This window comes from Pan paniscus, chromosome 7 (genome assembly GCF_029289425.2).
Source record: "Pan paniscus chromosome 7, NHGRI_mPanPan1-v2.0_pri, whole genome shotgun sequence".
In the NCBI taxonomy this organism is placed as follows: Eukaryota; Metazoa; Chordata; class Mammalia; order Primates; family Hominidae; genus Pan; species Pan paniscus.
This window is the reverse complement of record NC_073256.2, coordinates 150,030,074-150,048,188: the sequence shown is the minus strand read 5'-3', so window position 1 is coordinate 150,048,188 and position 18,115 is coordinate 150,030,074. Positions and strand designations below refer to the sequence as shown.

The following is an 18,115-nucleotide window of genomic DNA, read 5'->3' as shown; positions in this document are numbered from 1 at the left end:
CAGAAAGAAGCCAGTGGAGTTGGAGGAAAAGGGATGGAGTCAGGGCTGAGGAGGCAGAGTGAGTGCCAACCCCTGTGTGCCCTGGCACGAGAACCCAGAGGTCAGCTTGCAGGATTATATTTAACTTCCCGTGGTGATGTGCAGTGGTTCACAACAGGGGCATTTGGCAATGTCTGGAGATATTTTTGGTTGTCGCATGTGTATGGGAGGATGGGGAGAGGATGCTGTTGGCATCTAGTGTATAGAGGCCAGGAATACTGCAAACCATCCTACAGTGCTCAGGATGCCCCCCAACCCCCCGCAAGAAAGAATATCCAGCCCAAAATGTTAGTATTGCTGAGGTTGAGAAACCCTGGTGATGTGGTTGCTTCTAGTTTCGTGGATAATTGAAAATTAGCCTCAGGCTTGCAAAAAGCCTAGGTTTGCATCATTTTTGGAAGATATACTAAAATTCTCTGTATTTTTTCAGTTAATTATTTTTGGCATCTTTAACTTGACCAGAAATTAGAAACTCTGGCACATTGTTCAATTAAAAAGGCTATTACAGAAAACCACCAGCTTTTATGCATGGGGGCATGAAAGAATGGTTCTAATTGTACAGATCTAAAAGAGTTCCCAAAATTTTAATCTCCACAGCTGGGTCCATCACAATTACTAATTAGGAGCATGGTATTTCGGTCCTTTTCAAAACTGTGAGAAAGCTTAAATTTTTGCTTCCAAAGTACTCTTAAATTAAACACTCTTTTAAATCCTAATAATGGGATTTTTCAGTGCTACTCCACCCATGGGCATTTAGGCACTTATTTAGCAAGTAAAACCACCCCTCTAGGATTCAGACTTGCTCTTGTGCCATTGAGGTAGAAGTTTGTGAAGCAATTGCCTTTCCTAAAGCCCTGTTGCCCATGGGAAGACACAGATGGTCTGCAGAGGAAGGCACTGCTTAGAGGTGACCCAAGAGGGAGCCCAGGGGCTGTGTGGGGTCTTGTCAAGTGCCCCGTCCCCAGACCTACTGAATCAGAACCTGTGGGCTCCTGGAATCAACCCTTTCAACAGCTTCCCAGTGGGCTGCATGCCTGGGCCAAGCTGAGGGCTACAGAGCTGCTTAAATCCGAGAAGGCAGAGGGTCTACTCCAAGTCGGTGGGCCTGCTTAGTTGATGAGAACTGTTACTAGAATGGTCTGGCTAGAACTCAGACTCCCTTTTCCCTACCCAAGAGGCTCTTCCATTTTGACTTACAGAGGCTTTTTTTTAACCCGCTGTGTCCAAGTTGGGCCCTGGGGTTTTGAGGAGTTAGCTTAGGAAACCGTCCCTGAGCAAATTCTTACTTTCCTATCATATGACTCCTTTAGCGTTTAGAGGGTGATGCGTATAACAAAGGTGGGGAAGGGAAATCCTGTTTTGAAGAGGTATTTTATTGTGGGCTGGCCATTTTAACAATAATAAAGTATTTTGTTCAGGATGTGGACGAGACTCTCATAGTTCTTAGCACATAGAAACCTCCTAATCTGCTGGGAGCGGTGGCTCATGCCTGTAATCCCAACATTTTGGGAGGCTGAGGCGGGTGGATCACGAGGTCAGGAGATCGAGACCATCCTGGCTAACACAGTGAAACCCCATCTCTACTAAAAATACAAAAATTAGCCAGGCATGGTGGCGGGCGCCTGTAGTCCCAGCTACTCAGGAGGCTGAGGCAGGAGAATGGTGTGAACCCGGGAGGCGGAGCTTGCAGTGAGCTGAGATTGGGCCACTGCACTGCAGCCTGGGCGACAGAGTGAGACTCTGTCTCTTAAAAAAAGAAAAAAGAAACCTCCAAATATTTGACTATTGAATGCTCAGATGTTTCTAAAGAGCTTTTTCAAACATTAGGATTACTTAGAATAATTTAAATTCTGAGAGAAATGTTTGTAATTTTTTCCCCCAAATCCTCCATTTAAACAATGCATAAATTGAGATTCAGAGATGTGAACTGTTATGTTCAGGTCTATGGAAACAAATATATGATGTTTTGTACATTTTAGATTAACTATTAGTGGTGATAAGGGTGATGATTATAAATCACCATCTTTGAGCTTCATGGTGTACCTGAGAAATGGGCAGAGGAGGCACTAATTGAATGAGGCTGCCCCCAGTGCACATTCCTTAGCAAAGTTTTCTACATTCCTGTCATCTTAGAAAGGACTGTTCTTTTAAGGTGTACTATAATGATTTAGTTCCAGGTTCTGGAGTCAACTTTCCTAGCTCTACCACTTAACCTTGGACAAGTGAATTAATTCTCTGTACCTTGGTATTCTGATTTGTAAAAAGGAGACAATAGTTTTGACCTCATAGGGTTATTATGAGGATTAAATAAGGTAATATATACTAAATGCTGAGAACATTGTGTGACATGTGATAAGCACTCAGCAATAGTTGCTATGGTATTATTAACTATTTTTCAAAGGCCCCATTCTGCAGCAATTCTGTGACTTGTTTATGCTTGTTGTTTTGCGTGTATTGGCTTTCATGTTTATTAAATAAGATAATCCTGTATCAGGTTGATTTTGGCTTCAAGTCAAAGAAACCCAACTAAATGTGGTAGAACAGTAAGGAAATCAATTATCTTACCCAACTTTAAGTCTACAGGTGGAGCAGACTGCAGAATCAGTCAGGGTTGGTTGATTCCTTCTCTCTGCTCTACCAGCTCTCAGGCTTTGTCCTGCAGCTGTTTCCCTTATGATTGAGTATAAGTATCAATAGAGATAGTAATTCCTTAGTAACATCCAGCAGGAAAAAGAGATAAGAACCCCTCAAGCATGGAATATAGATCCTTCCCTTTTATCTGATTAGGAGGACTGGGTGTGCATGTCCTCTCCTGTATCACACGGTTGCCAAAAGACTGCCATGGCTTTTTGGCTTAAACCTAGGTTCCTGAGCCACCACTAGCAAGAGAGATTGGATTGTCATGCACTGGCCCAGCTTGGCTAAACCTAACTGCCTGGAGTTAGGGCTAGGTAAAGACATGAGCAAAACTGGGTGTCATTAGGAAGGATGGAGGGAGAAATGGGTCCTCCTTAGGCAGCCACCATGTCTGATGTACAGGTATAGATTTGGAAAAGCGACATGGTTTTGATAACCATAATAATAATCTTTAGATTTTCTTTATTATTTTAGTAATAGATTACATAAAAGTGTCTTTATTTTGAAGATTAATTATCTTAACTACATTATCTTATATTTCAGAAAATGTTAGCAAACTCAAGAAACTTGAATATTTGAATTTAGCTTTAAACAACATTGAAAAAATAGAAAACTTGGAAGGTAAGACTGTTTCTTCTATTATGCTATTATGAATTAAAATTGAGATTTTAAGTTAGAAGGCCAGGTGCGGTGGCTCACGCCTGTAATCCCAGCACTTTGGGAGGCCAAGGCGGGCAGATCACCTGAGGTCAGGAGTTCAAGACCAGCCTGACCAATATGATTAAACCCCGTCTCTACTAAAAATACAAAAATTAGCCAGGCGTGGTGGCATGCACCTGTAATCCCAGCTACTCAGGAGGCTGAGACAGGAGAATCACTTGAACCCAGGAGGCGGAGGTTGCAGTGAGCTGAGATTGCGCCATTGCACTCCAGCCTGAGCAACAAGAGCGAAACTCCGTCCTCCCAAAAAAGAAAAAAGTTAGATTTAAACAGTCTTGTATAAAAATAGCTATGCTTTTAAAATTCACATTTTACATACATCTTATAGTTATTCTTCTTATAAAAATTCAAGCAATAAGGTGATACATAAATTCAAAAATGGAAGTCCATTTCACTCTTTCCTAACCTAGCCTCCTCAGAGGTAGCCAGAATTAACACTTGGGTATATACAAAGTGGTTTTGTTTCATTTTGCTTTCTATTAATGGAATCATACTATGAGTATTGTTTTGAAAATTAGTTTCTTCCCTACAATTACCTTGCTTTTTTGATATCCAGGAAAGGGGGCGTGGGGCTACGTACTGGAATCATTGTAGACTGATTTATCTAACCATCTGTCTGCAGGTGGACATTTGGGTGCGTCCCGGCATTTTGCTATAATAAGCATGGCTACAGTAAGCCTCCTTCTGCATTTTACTTTGTGTACATGTGCCCAGTTTTTTCTAGGACAGACACTTAGAAATGGAATTCCTGCATTTAAATCACCATATTTGGAAAGATACTGCCAAGTTGTTCTCCAAAATATTTATTGTATCGATTTGTACTTATACTGATAGTCCATGTGAGTACTGATTTCTACACAACTTCACTAATACTTTCTATAAACAATATTTTTTAAGATAGGAAGATATTTTTGTTTGTTTATTTTTATAGTAGCCATCCTACCCTAATAGGTGTGAAGTGGTATGTTATTGTGCTTCTGATTTGCGTTTACCTAATGATTAATGATGTTGAGCATTTTTTATGTGCCTACTGGCCACTTGCATATCTTCTTTGGAAAAATGTTTATTCAAAGGTTTGGCCCATTTTTAAATTAGTTATATTATTTGTCTTTTTACTGTTAAGTTGCAAGTGTTCTTTATATATTCTAGATGCTAGACTTCGATCAGATATTTGATTTGCAGATATATTCTTCCAATTTGTGGGTTTTCTTTTCAACTTTCATGATGGTGGCCTCTGAGGCACAGTTGTTCTTAGTTTTGTCTATAGTTTGTTTGTTTGTTTTCCCTATAGGTGTCTTTGGTTTTACTGTCTGGATAGTAGGGGCCTTTATAGAATGAATTGAGAAGTGCTTCTTGTTCGATTTTTTTCAGAGAGCTTGTAAAAAATTTGTGTTAATTCTTCTTTAAATATTTGTTAGAATACACCAGGAAAGCCATCTGGTCCTGGATTTTCTTTGGGAAAGTTTATTGATTATTAATTTAATCTCTTTACTTATTATAGGTCTATTCAGATTTTCTATTTCTTCTTGACTCAGTTTTGGAAGGTTATGTCTTTCTAGAATTTATCTATTTCACTTAGGTTATATCATTCTTTACCATACAGTTGTTTTTACTGATCCCTTATTATCTTTTTCATTTTTTTAAATGTCAATAGTAAAGTCTCATCTTTCATTCCTGATTTACTAAATTTGAGTGTTGTTTTTTTTCTGGTTAATGTGCAGCTAACGGTTTGTCAATTTGGTCAATCTTTTCAAAGAACCAACTTTTGATTTTGTTGATTTTGTCTATTGTGTTTGTTTCCCCTGTAATCCTTATTATTTCTTTCTCTTTGTGTTTTCTCTTTTTTCTAGTTTCTTAAGACAGACAATTAGGTTATTGATATGAGTCGTTGTTTTTTATGGAGGCATAAATAAAATTCTATGAGTTTTCCTATGAGCATTACTTTTTTGCATCTAAGTTTTGATATGTTGTGCTTTTGTTTTAATTCATCTCAAAGTATTTTCTGATTTTTTTTTGCAATTTTTTTCTTTAACGTATTGCTTATATAGCAGTGTTGTTTAATTTCCACATCTTTGTGACTTTCCCACATTTTCTCATTTTACTGATTTCTAGTTTCACTCCATTGAAGTCAAAGAAAGAAATACTTTCTTTGATTTTAATTACTTTAAGCTTATTGAGACTTGTTTTATGGCCCAACATTTGATCTATCCTAGAGGCTGTTCCATGTACATTTGGGAAGATTGTACATGCTGCCATTCTTGGGTTTATTGTTCTGAATATGCCTGTTAGGTCTAGCCTTTTGTTTCTTTCTTTCCTACTCTTCTATTTCCTTGCTGATATTCTAATTGTTTTATCTATTATTAAAAGCAGGTTATTGCTGTCTCCAAGTATTATTGTTGAATTGTCCCTAGCTCCCGTCAATAATGTCAGTTTTTGCTTTAGATATTTTGGGACTCTGCTCTTAGGTGCATATATGTTTATAATATTTTATCTTTTTGATGAATTGATGTTATTATTATTATAAAATGTCCTTTTTTGTCTATAGTTACAATGTTTGCCTTAAAGTCTATTTTGTCCGGTATTAATATAGTCACTCCAGCTCTCTCTTTTTCTTTTTGGTTACCATTTGTATGGTATAACTTTTCCTGTCTTTTACCTTTCCAACTATTTCTATCTTTGAATCTAAAATGCTTCTCTTTAAAAGGCATATAGATGAATCGTGTTTTGATTTTTAATCTATCCTGTCAATCTCTGCCTTTTAATTTGGGAGATTAACCCATTTACACCTAATGTAATTAGCAATAAGGCAGAATTTGTGTCTGTTATCTGCAATGTGTTTTCTATATATCTTATGTCTACCTTGTTCTGTTTTTGGATTACTCTTTTCATTTTTGTTATTTTTGTGTGTACTGTTTTAATTCCCCTATTATTTTACTGTATATTTTTGAGTTATTTTCTTAGTGGTTTCCCTGGGAATTACAATTAATATCTTAATTTATAACAATCTAGTTCAAATTCATACCAACTTCATTTCAATAGTATACAGACTTTGCTCCTGTATAGTTTAGTTTTCCTCCCTTCGTTTATGCTGTTATTGTCACATATCACATCTTTATATATTATGTGCCTATTTACATAGATTTATAATTATTTCTTTTTGCAGCCATCTTTTAAATAATTTAGGAGAAGAAAATAGGTACAAACAAAAATAAATTTATATTGTCTTTTATATTTACCTATATAGTTACCTTTAGTAATTGTTCCTATTTTATCAAATGCATTTGAGTTTCTCCCTAGTGTCTTTTCATTTCAGCCTAAAAAACACTCTTTACTATTTCTTGTAGCATAGATCTGTTAGTGAAAAACTCTCATTTTTGTCTATCTAAAAAATCTTAATTTATTTTCCATTTTTGAAGGAGAGTTTTCCCAGATAGAGAATTATTCGTTGACAACTACATTTTTACCATTTCTTCTTTCCTTCCTCCCTTCCTTCTTCCATCTATCCATCCATCTATCTACCTGTTATCTTTTCCAATAACTTTCTTTTGTGTTTTTTAAATCTCCCCAAGAACTTCTTTCAATTGGATTTTAGTAGTATTATACTGATCTTTTGTGCCTTTTAACCTGCATCTTTTATTTAAATCCATTTTTCTTGATATTGTACATTTTGAAATATTTCACCAGATTCAAATTCCAAATAATCATTTTCTTTTCATCCCTGTTCATTTTATAGTTCAGTCCATCTACAATTAACTCTTTATTTTGGCTGTACTTTTTTTTAATTATACTTGAAGTTCTGGGTACATGCACAGAACATGCAGGCTTGTTACCTAGGTATACATGTGCCATGGTGGTTTGCTGCACCCATCAACCCGTCATCTACATTAGGTACTTCTCCTAATGCTATCCCTCCCCTAGCTCCCCAACCCCCGACAGGCCCTGGTGTGTGATGTTTCCCTCCCTGTGTCCATGTGTTCTTATTGTTCAATTCCCACTTATGAGTGAGAACGTGTGGTGTTTGGTTTTCTGTTCTTGTGTTAATTTGCTGAGAATGATGGTTTCCAGCGTCATCCATGTCCCTGCAAAGGACATGAACTCACCCTTTTTTATGGATGCATAGTATTCCATGGTGTATGTGTGAATTTTGGCCATACTTTTTATTCTTCTAAACTTCTATGTTCTGATTGCTTCATTCCTGTGGTGTGTATTCTTATTTTATGGATGAGATATCTTCGAAATCTCTTTGGAGATAATTGTTAGAACTTTTTGCTGTCAATTTTTTTCATCCCCTGAATTATCTTCTTCATCTGAGGTTTCTGTTTTATTTTGCAGGCTTCTATCGTGTGCTATTTTTCTCTAAATGTCTGGTAACACTTGGTGTCTGATTACAGTCACAAAGGATTTGGTGTATTAGGTGGCTTGTGTGACTTATTCCACAGTTGTGAGGTTCTGCTTGCCTATCCAGCCTCAGCCTGCCTGGCAGAGCCACTGTGTACTCTGCGAGTGGGTGGGGCGTGCTGACTAGCAGACTTCACTTTAGAGTGCAGGGCCATGGAATAGAGGCAGACAAGCTGCTCTCCCCACCCCAATGCCATCTGCTAATAGCTGAAATTAGGAGGACTTTACTTAGGTCATGGTGGATTTTAGCCTATTTGCCTACTAGGGTAAAAATGGATATTCCAGTGACTATTAAGATTCTTTATTAACAATTACATAACTCTACATCATGTATTTTTATTTTTCATTCTCAAAAATTACCATTACCAAAGTCATCAAACCTGGCCTCAGTCCTGGGATCAAGATGATGCTTTTCATCATTGGCATTTTTCTGCATTAGAAATGGAGTCATTACTCTCTCCCAGCTAACATTTTACGGCCCTGTTCTCCTGTGAACAAATGGAATAATAAAATTTACTGTATGTCCATGTTTTGTGGTAATGAAGTTTCTATCTAAAATGCCAAAGAAATAATTAAAACTGGGACTCTTGGCTGGGTTGTCCAGCGCTTGTTAATTTTGTGAAGTAAGTATTCTTACACCGTATGAGTTCTGTTTGTGTGATTTGTTTTATTTATGTACCACTAGAGGGCAGCATCGTCACTATTGTCTTTTTGAGCTTGGCAAACTGCAGGCCAACCCCCCTCCTGCCTTTTACCTGAACAGGTCTTTTTTTGCTCTGCTTTCCAGCTTTAACACGGATGAACTGGGTGTAGGGTAGCCTGAGAATTGTTTGGTAAGGGCGGTGGTGGGGGATAGTGGGAATGGAGAATGCATCCTATCTGCTGGCAAATATGTACTTTTGTTTAATTTTAAGGGATTGAGGTGACAGAGGAGGAAGATGGGGGTACACCTTCAACCCACCTGCTTAAGTAAAAATAAATCGTTTTGCTTTTTACTGTTTTTCCTTGGATGGCAAAAAAAAAAATAGCTAGTATCCTTTTTTTTTTCTTTTTCTCCTGTTGAAGATTCACCAGGGTAGAATAAAGTGCTTTTGTTTTCCATCCCTTACCCTAACCTGGAAGGAGAGGTGGAATTTCCCATAGCATGAACTCCCCTACCCGCCTTTGGCAGTCAGTGTTGGTGATTTCCAAGATTTTTAGACCCCAGAGGGTCACTGAGCTGGATCTCCACAGAACAGGAGATAGAGGCTGGGACTCCACTGAAGGAAGCAGTGCCAAACTCCAGAGATGAGATTTTCTCAAGCTTGGCCAGTTTGGCAAGAATTGTTCATATTTGGGATGACAAATGTAGTTTAATTTCTTAATTGTAGGCCAAGTAGACATTAAGATTTGACACTTTGAAAAATATAATGAACATTTGGAGGGTTTTTTATCTACAAAATTATAGCAACATCCAAAGATATATGACATTTTCACCTCATTGGAGGCTTTCAAATGTCAGTCTTTTCTTATATGAAAGAAAAATGTAATTAAAATGTCTTCCGGAGCCTCCTAAATTAAACTTAAGAAATGCCACCTAACCTATCTTAAGTCAGATTACCCCAAATATATCTTCTACGTTTATAAAATTCATCTGTCATTTTTGCCAATGTAAAATAAACATAGAAACATAGAGATATAGACTGTTTTATTTGTAGACGTAGTTTTGTACACATCCTTCATATAGTGCCTGAGCCTACATTTTTATAATTTAACAACTGCATTGTCAAGTTTATTAATGTGTTTTATTTTTTATTTTTATTTTTTATTGTACTTTAAGTTCTAGGGTACATGTGCACAATGTGCAGGTTTGTTACATATGTATACATGTGCCATGTTGGTGTGCTGCACCCATTAACTCATCATTTACATTAGCTATATCTCCTAATGCTATCCCTCCGCCCTCCCCCCACCTCATGACAGGCCCTGGTGTGTGATGTTCCCCACCCTGTGTCCATGTGTTCTCATTGTTCAATTCCCACCTGTGAGTGAGAACATGCGGTGTTTGGTTTTCTGTCTTTGCAGTAGTTTGCTCAGAATGATGGTTTCCAGCTTCATCCATGTCCCTACAAAAGACATGAACTCATCCATTTTTATGGCTACATAGTATTCCATGGTGTCGATGTGCCACATTTTCTTAATCCAGTCTATCATTGATGGACATTTGGGTTGGTTCCAAGTCTTTGCTATTGTGAATAGTGCTGCAATAAATATACGTATGCATGTGTCTTTATAGCAGCATGATTTATAATCCTTTGGGTATATACCCAGTAATGGGATGGCTGGGTCAAATGGTATTTCTAGTTCTAGATCCTTGAGGAATCACCACACTGTCTTCCACAATGGTTGAACTAGTTTACCGTCCCACTAACAGTGTAGAAGTGTTCCTATTTCTCCACATCCTCTCCAGCACCTGTTGTTTCTTGATGTTTTAATGATTGCCATTCTAACTGGTTTGAGATGGTATCTCATTGTGGTTTTGATTTGCATTTCTCTGATGGCCAGTGATGATGAGCATTTTTTCATGCATCTGTTGGCTGCACAAATGTCTTCTTTTGAGAAGTGTCTGTTCATATCCTTCACCCACTTGTTGATGGGGTTATTTGATTTTTTCTTGTAAATTTCTTTAAGTTCTTTGTAGATTCTGGATATTATCCCTTTGTCAGATGGGTAGATTGTAAAAATTTTCTCCCATTTTGTAGGTTGCCTGTTCACTCTGATGGTAGTTTCTTTTGCTGTGCAAAAGCTCTTTAGTTTAATTAGATCCCATTTGTCAATTTTGGCTTTGGTTGCCATTGCTTTTGGTGTTTTAGTCATAAAGTCCTTGCCCATTCCTATGTCCTGAATGGTATTGCCTAGGTTTTCTTCTAGGGTTTTTATGGTTTTAGGTCTAACATTTAAGTCTTTAATCCATCTCAAATTAATTTTTGTTAAGGTGTAAGGAAGGGATCCAGTTTCAGCTTTCTACATATGGCTAGCCAGTTTTCCCAGCAGCATTTATTAAACAGGGAATCCTTTCACCATTTCTTGTTTTTGTCAGGTTTGTCAAAGATCAGATGGTTGTAGATGTGTGGTGTTATTTCTGAGGACTCTGTTGTGTTCCATTGGTCTATATCTCTGTTTTGGTACCAGTACCATGCTGTTTTGGTTACTGTAGCCTTGTAGTATAGTTTGAAGTCAGGTAGCATGATGCCTCCAGCTTTGTTCTTTTTGCTTAGGCTTGTCTTGGCAATGCGGGCTCTTTTTTGGTTCCATTAAAAAGTTCCATAAAAAAGTAGTTTTTTCCAATTCTGTGAAGAAAGTCATTGGTAGCTTGATGGGGATGGCATTGAATCTATAAATTGCCTTGGGCAGTATGGCCATTTTCATGATATCGACTCTTCCTATCCATGAGCATGGAATGTTCTTCCATTTGTTTATGTCCTCTTTTATTTCGTTGAGCAGTGGTTTGTAGTTCTCCTTGAAGAGGTCCTTCACATCCCTTGTAAGTTGGATTCCTAGGTATTTTATTCTCTTTGAAGCAATTGTGAATGGGAGTTCACTCATGATTTGGCTCTCTGTTTGTCTGTTATTGGTGTATAAGAATGCTTGTGATTTTTGCGCATTGATTTTTTATCCTGACACTTTGCTGAAGTTGCTTACCAGCTTAAGGAGATTTTTGGCTGAGACAATGGGGTTTTCTAAATATACAATCATGTCATCTGCACACAGGGACAATTTGACTTCCTCTTTTCCTAATTGAATACCCTTTATTTCTTTCTCCTACCTGATGCCCTGGCCAGAACTTCTAACACTATATTGAATAGGAGTGGTGAGAGAGGACATCCCTGTCTTGTGCCAGTTTTCAAAGGGAATGCTTCCAGTTTTTGCCCATTCAGTATGATATTGGCTGTGCGTGTGTCATAAATAGCTCTTATTATTTTGAGATACGTCTCATCAATACCTAGTTTATTGAGAGTTTTTCGCGTGAAGGGCTGTTGAATTTTGTCAAAGGCCTTTTCTGCATCTATTGAGATAATCATGTGGTTTTTGTCTTTGGTTGTGTTTATATGCTGGATTATATTTATTGACTTGCATATGTTGAACCAGGCTTGCATCCCAGGGATGAAGCCCACTTGATCATGGTGGATAAGCTTTTTGATGTGCTGCTGGATTCGGTTTGCCAGTATTTTATTGAGGATTTTTGCATCGGTATTAATCAAGGATATTGGCCTGAAACTCTCTTTTTTTGTTGTGTCTCTGCCAGGCTTTGGTATCAGGATGATTCTGGCCTCATAAAATGAGTTAGGGAGGATTCCCTCTTTTTCTGTTGATTGGAATAGTTTCAGAAGGAACGGTACCAGCTCCTCTTTGTACCTCTGGTAGAATTCAGCTGTGAATCCATCTGGTCCTGGACTTTTTTTGGTTTTTAGGCTATTATTGCCTCAATTTCAGAGCCTGTTATTGGTCTATTCAGGGATTCAACTTCTTCCTGGGTTAGTCTTGGGATGGTGTATATGTCCAGGAATTCATCCATTTCTTCTAGATTTTCTAGTTTATTTGCGTAGAGGTGTTTATAGTATTCTCTGATGGTAGTTTGAATTTCTGTGGGATCGGTGGTGATATCCCCTTTATCATTTTTTATTGCATCTGTTTGATTCTTCTCTCTTTTCTTCTGTATTAGTGTTGCTAGCGGTCTATCAATGTTGTTGATCTTTTCAAAAAACCAGCTCCTGGATTCATTGATTTTTTGAAGGGTTTTTTGTGTTTCTGTCTCCTTCAGTTCTGCTCTGATCTAAGTTATTTCTTGCCTTCTGCTAGCTTTTGAATTTGCTCTTGCTTCTCTAGTTCTTTTAATTGTGATGTTAGGGTGTCAATTTTAGATCTTCCTGCTTTCTCTTGTGGTCATTTAGTGCTATAAATTTCCCTCTACACACTGCTTTAAATGTGTCCCAGAGATTCTGTTATGTTGTGTCTTTGTTCTCATTGGTTTTTTTGTTCTCATTGGTTCTCATTGGTTTCTCATCTTTATTTCTGCCTTCATTTCGTTATGTACCCAGTAGTCATTCAGGAGCAGGTTGTTCAGTTTCCATGTAGTTGAGCTGTTTTGAGTGAGTTTCTTAATCTTGAGTTCGAGTTTGATTGCACTGTGGTCTGAGAGACAGTTTGTTATAATTTCTGTTCTTTTACATTTGCTGAGGAGTGCTTTACTTCCAACTATGTGGTCAATTTTGGAATAAGGGTGATGTGGTGCTGAGAAGAATGTATATTCTGTCGATTTGGGGTGGAGAGTTGTGTAGATGTCTATTAGGTCCACTTGGTGCAGAGCTGAGTTGAATTCCTGGATATCCTTGTTAACTTTCTGTCTCATTGATCTGTCTAATGTTGACAGTGGGGTGTTAAAGTCTCCCATTATTATTGTGTGGGAGTCTAAGTCTCTTTGTAGGTCTCTAAGGACTTGCTTTGTGAGTCTGGGTGCTCCTGTATTGGGTGCATATATATTTAGGATAGTTAGCTCTTCTTGTTGAATTGATCCCTTTACCATTATGTAATGGCCTTCTTTGTCTCTTTTGATCTTTGTTGGTTTAAAGTCTGTTTTATCAGAGACTAGGATTGCAACCCTTGCTTTTTGTTTTGTTTTGTTTTCCATTTGCTTGGTAGATCTTCCTCCATCCCTTTATTTTGAGCCAATGTGTGTCTCTGCACGTGAGATGGGTCTCCTGAATACAGCACACTGATGGGTCTTGACTCTTTATCCAATTTGCCAGTCTGTGTCTTTTAGTTGGAGAATTTAGCCTATTTACATTTAAGGCTAATATTGTTGTGTGAGAATTTGATCCTGTCATTATAATGTTAGCTGGTTATTTTGCTTGTTAGTTGACATAGTTTCTTCCTAGCATTGGTTGTCTTTACAATTTGGCATGTTTTTGCAGTGGCTGGTACCGGTTGTTCCTTTCCATGTTTAGTGCTTCCTTCAGGAGCTCTTGTAAGGCAGGCCTGGTGGTGACAAAATCTCTCAGCATTTGCTTGTCTGTAAAGGATTTTATTTCTCCTTCACTTATGAAGCTTAGTTTGGCTGGATATGAAATTCTGGGTTGAAAATTCTTTTCTTTAAGAATGTTGAATATTGGCCCCCACTCTTTTCTGGCTTGTAGAGTTTCTACTGAGAGATCTGCTGTTAGTCTGATGGGTTCCCTTTGTGGGTAACCCAACCTTTCTCTCTGGCTGCCCTTAACAATTTTTCCTTCATTTCTACTTTGGTGAATCTGACAATTATGTATCCTGGAGTTGCTCTTCTCAAGGAGTATCTTTGTGGCATTCTCTGTATTTCCTGGATTTGAATGTTGTCCTACCTTGCTAGGTTGGGGAAGTTCTCCCGGATAATATTCTGAAAAGTGTTTTCCAACTTGGTTCCATTCTCCCCATTACTTTCAGGTACACCAATCAGATGTAGATTTGGTCTTTTCACATAGTCCCATATTTCTTGGAGGATTTGTTCATTTCTTTTTACTCTTTTTTTTCGAAACTTCTCGCTTCATTTCATTCATTTGATCTTCAGTCACTGATACCCCTTCTTCCACTTGATCGGCTACTGAAGCTTGTACATGCATCACTTAGTTCTCATGCCATGGTTGTCAGCTCCATCAGCATTTAAGGTCTTCTCTACGCTGTTTATTCTAGTTAGCCATTTGTCTAATTTTTTTCAAGGTTTTTAGCTTCTTTGCGATAGGTTCAAACATCCTCCTTTAGCTCAGAGAAGTTTGTTATTACCGATCATCTGAAGCCTTCTTCTCTCCACTTTGCCTAAAATCATTCTCCGTCCAGCTTTGTTCCGTTGCTGGCGACGAGCTGCGTTCCTTTGGAGGAGAAGAGGTGCTCTGATTTTTAGAATTTTCAGCTTTTCTGCCCTGGTTTCTCCCCATCTTTGTGGTTTTATCTACCTTTGGTCTTTGATGATGGTAACGTACAGATGGGGTTTTGGTGTGGATGTCCTTTCTGTTTGTTAGCTTTCCTTCTAACAGTCAGGACCCTCAGCTGCAGGTCTGTTGGAGTTTGCTGGAGGTCCACTCCAGACCCTGTTTGCCTGGGTATCACCAGCAGAGGCTGCAAAACAGCAAATACTGCAGAACAGCAAATGTTGCTGCCTGATCCTACCTCTGGAAGCTTTGTCTCAGAGGGGCACCTGGCTGTATGAGGTGTCAGTCGGCCCCCACTGGGAGGTGCCTCCCAGTTGGGCTCCCCGGGGGTCAGGGACCCACTTGAGGAGGCAGATTGTCCATTCTCAGATCTCAAACTCCATGCTGGGAGGACCACTACTCTCTTCAAAGCTGTCAGACAGGGACGTTTAAGTCCACAGAAGTTTCTCCTGCCTTTTGTTCAACTATGCCCTGCCCCCAGAGGTGGAGTCTACAGAGGCAGGCAGGCCTCCTTGAGCTGTGGTGGGCTCCACCCAGTTGGAGCTTCCCGGCTGCTTTGTTTACCTACTCAAGCCTCAGCAATGGCGGACGTCCCTCCCCCAGCCTTGCTGCAGCCTTGCAGTTCGATCTCAGACTGCTGTGCTAGCAGTGAGGGAGGCTCCATCGGCGTGGGACCCTCCAAGTCAGGCATGGGATATAATCTCCTGGTGTGCTGTTTGCTAAGACTGTTGGAATAGCACAGTATTAGGGTGGGATTGTCCCAATTTTCCAGGTACCATTGGTCATGGCTTCCCTTGCCTAGGAAAGGGAATTCCCTGACCCCTTGTGCTTCCTGAGTGAGGTGATGGCCCCCCTTGCTTTGGCTAATGCTCCGTGGGCTGCACCCATTGTCCAACAAGCCCCAGTGAGATGAACCCGGTACCTCAGTTGGAAATGCAGAAATCACCTGTCTTCTGTGTCGCTCACGCTGGGAGCTGTAGACTGGAGCTGTTCCTATTTGGCCATCTTGAAACCTCCTCCTATTGATGTGTTTTAAATGCAACCTTATTGTTTGGTGCTGGAGGTGTTTTTAATTATGTTTGTTATTATGAATATAACTGTTCTGAGCAGATTTGTATGAGTTACCTCTGTTTCCAGTTGAGATATTTGGCTGGGACTTTTTTTTCCCCAGATGAAATTCTAGCAATGGAGGAAAGAAGAATTTAAAAGCCTATTTTATGTATTGACAGACTGCATGCTGAAAGGTATAACTCTTATGTCACAGGCTTGCTGATATATGTATTTAATATTATCCATGTTTTTATTAATTTAATAGAAATAATTATTTTGTTTCCCCTTTTCATTTATATAATTATTTTTAAAGATGTGAGGTTAATGAATTTCTTTCACCTATATAGTAAAATCTAGAATATATAAAAGCATTTATTTGTTCTTGTAAATTCTGGATATTTATCTGTTACACAATTTATATTTTTAGCATAGTAATATAATAGTTCAAAAGGTCACAGTGCTATACTTATGTCCCTTGTCAATCCCCTCAGACCTCTAAGTCCTACTGCCTAGAGGTAGCTACTCACAATTCCCTTTGCTTCTTCTATTACAAGTGCCTAACGAATGCACTCAATATTATGCTTGTCTCCAAGTATTGCACTTACATCATGCTTATCTGCTGTTTCTTGATATTCCTATTTTAGATGTCATCTATTGACTTCCTGATGTGGACGATGCAGATTTTGTTCTCTCACACCATCTGCAAGGTTCTCAATTTTCTCCTACCCACCCTCCGTGTATTTTCATATGACATTGACAGGATATCATAATGAAATATGGCATATGGACCCATTTACGGGGACTGGTCTTTTGAATTAACTGTGTTGGGAGAGGATATTACACTTGCTCCCCAACTCTCCCACATCTAATCTCTGGCCTTTCTTATCCTACCTGCCTCCTCCTGCCTTCTTCCAAGCTGGTCTCTCCATCTCCACCTGTGTCATGAATTCCAGGCAGGTCAGTCCTGGGCTACACCTCTGCTGGGTGGTGACAACTACTTTTACTTACAGACTCAAGTATGTGTTCCATAGAATTGTAGCGTGAGAATTTTAAGGTGAAGATGATGATGATATTTTAATAATAAATGGCTAACGCTGGCAAAGAGACTCTCTAGCACAGGGGTCCCCAAACCCTGGGTAGAGGACCGATACCTCTGGCCTGTTAGGAACCGGCTGACAGCAGGAGGTGAGCAGTGGGCCAAGAGGGTGTTAGTGCCTAAGCTCTGCCTCCTGTCCAAACAGCTGCTGCTTTAGATCCTCATAGGAGCGGAGCCCTATTGTGAACTGATCTTGCGAGGGATGTAGGTTGCGTGCTCGTATGAGAACTAATGCCTGATGATCTGAGGTGAAACAGTTTCATCCCGAAACCATCCCACCCCACCATCCGTGGAAAAATGGTCTTCCATGAAACCAGTCCCTGGTGCCAAAAAGGTTGGAGACCGCTGCTCTAACATATCAGTTCAGAGAATCTTTTCAGGTGGGCCAACCTGGGTCAAAATCCCAACTCATCCATTTAGGAGCTGTGTAAACTTTGGTAATTCCTTAGCTCATTTGCGTTGCAGTTGCAAGTATCTATTGCCAGATAGATTCCGGAAGCAGCCGTTGCTGGAGGATCCACCTCCAAGATGGTTGCTTCAGTTACCATCTGGAGCTGCTTCTGGGCGTGTTTCTTTCCACAGAAGCAGATTTTGTTCTCTCTCACTGCCTTTACGATTCTCCAGGTGGCTTAGGGTCTCTGAGCGTGGTGGAGTCAAGGTAGCCAGACACTTGATCTGGCTTCTGACATGTCCCAGAGCAATTATTTGCAGGGCAATCCTTCCAGTGTGAGCATTTCAGACATCTAGGCAGCCCCAGAGCTTCACTGGTTCCACAGTCTGTTGGTCAGGCAAGTCCCTGGGGCCAGCCCCAATGCAGAGAGAAGGAGAAGGATTCAATGCCATCTCTCCATGAGAAATAGCATGAGTGCACATGATGGGCATCTCAGAGCCAAGTGCCCACGCTGAGCTATCTGACCTTCAAATAAAGATAGTAATTGTGATATTTCTCTCATAAGCATGATGTTAGGATTGAATAAAATAATGTGTATGGAAGAGCTGAATATAGTAAACAGCAAATAAATTTTAGCCGTGTAGTTAATAAGCATATTATATACCTGGAGCATACTTATGACATTTGAGAAAACTATGCTAACTTATTTCTTAGTTTTCTATCAGTTTCATGTATTTTCTCTATTTGTATACTTTAAAAAATTCTCAACTCTAACCATGTTGCAAAATTTTGAAAAATAGAATGATGTTTAATCTTAATTCCACCATTGCTATTATCATTTTGCTATAT

General features: G+C 39.2%; 1 protein-coding gene across 5 annotated transcripts in view; it reads left to right on the top strand.

The window, feature by feature from the left end:
* DNAAF11 (dynein axonemal assembly factor 11) overlaps window positions 1-18,115 on the top strand; it is a 105,726-nt gene that overhangs the window by 15,513 nt on the left and 72,098 nt on the right. For 4 of the 5 annotated variants that reach the window (XM_003830093.6, XM_063606908.1, XM_008955466.4 and 1 more), the window contains exon 3: window positions 3,220-3,297. The exons of the other annotated variant lie outside the window; for it this stretch is intronic. In XM_003830093.6, coding sequence (XP_003830141.1) covers window positions 3,220-3,297 — 78 coding nt within the window. The remainder of the gene's footprint in view (window positions 1-3,219; window positions 3,298-18,115) is intronic. 5 annotated transcript variants of the gene reach the window in all.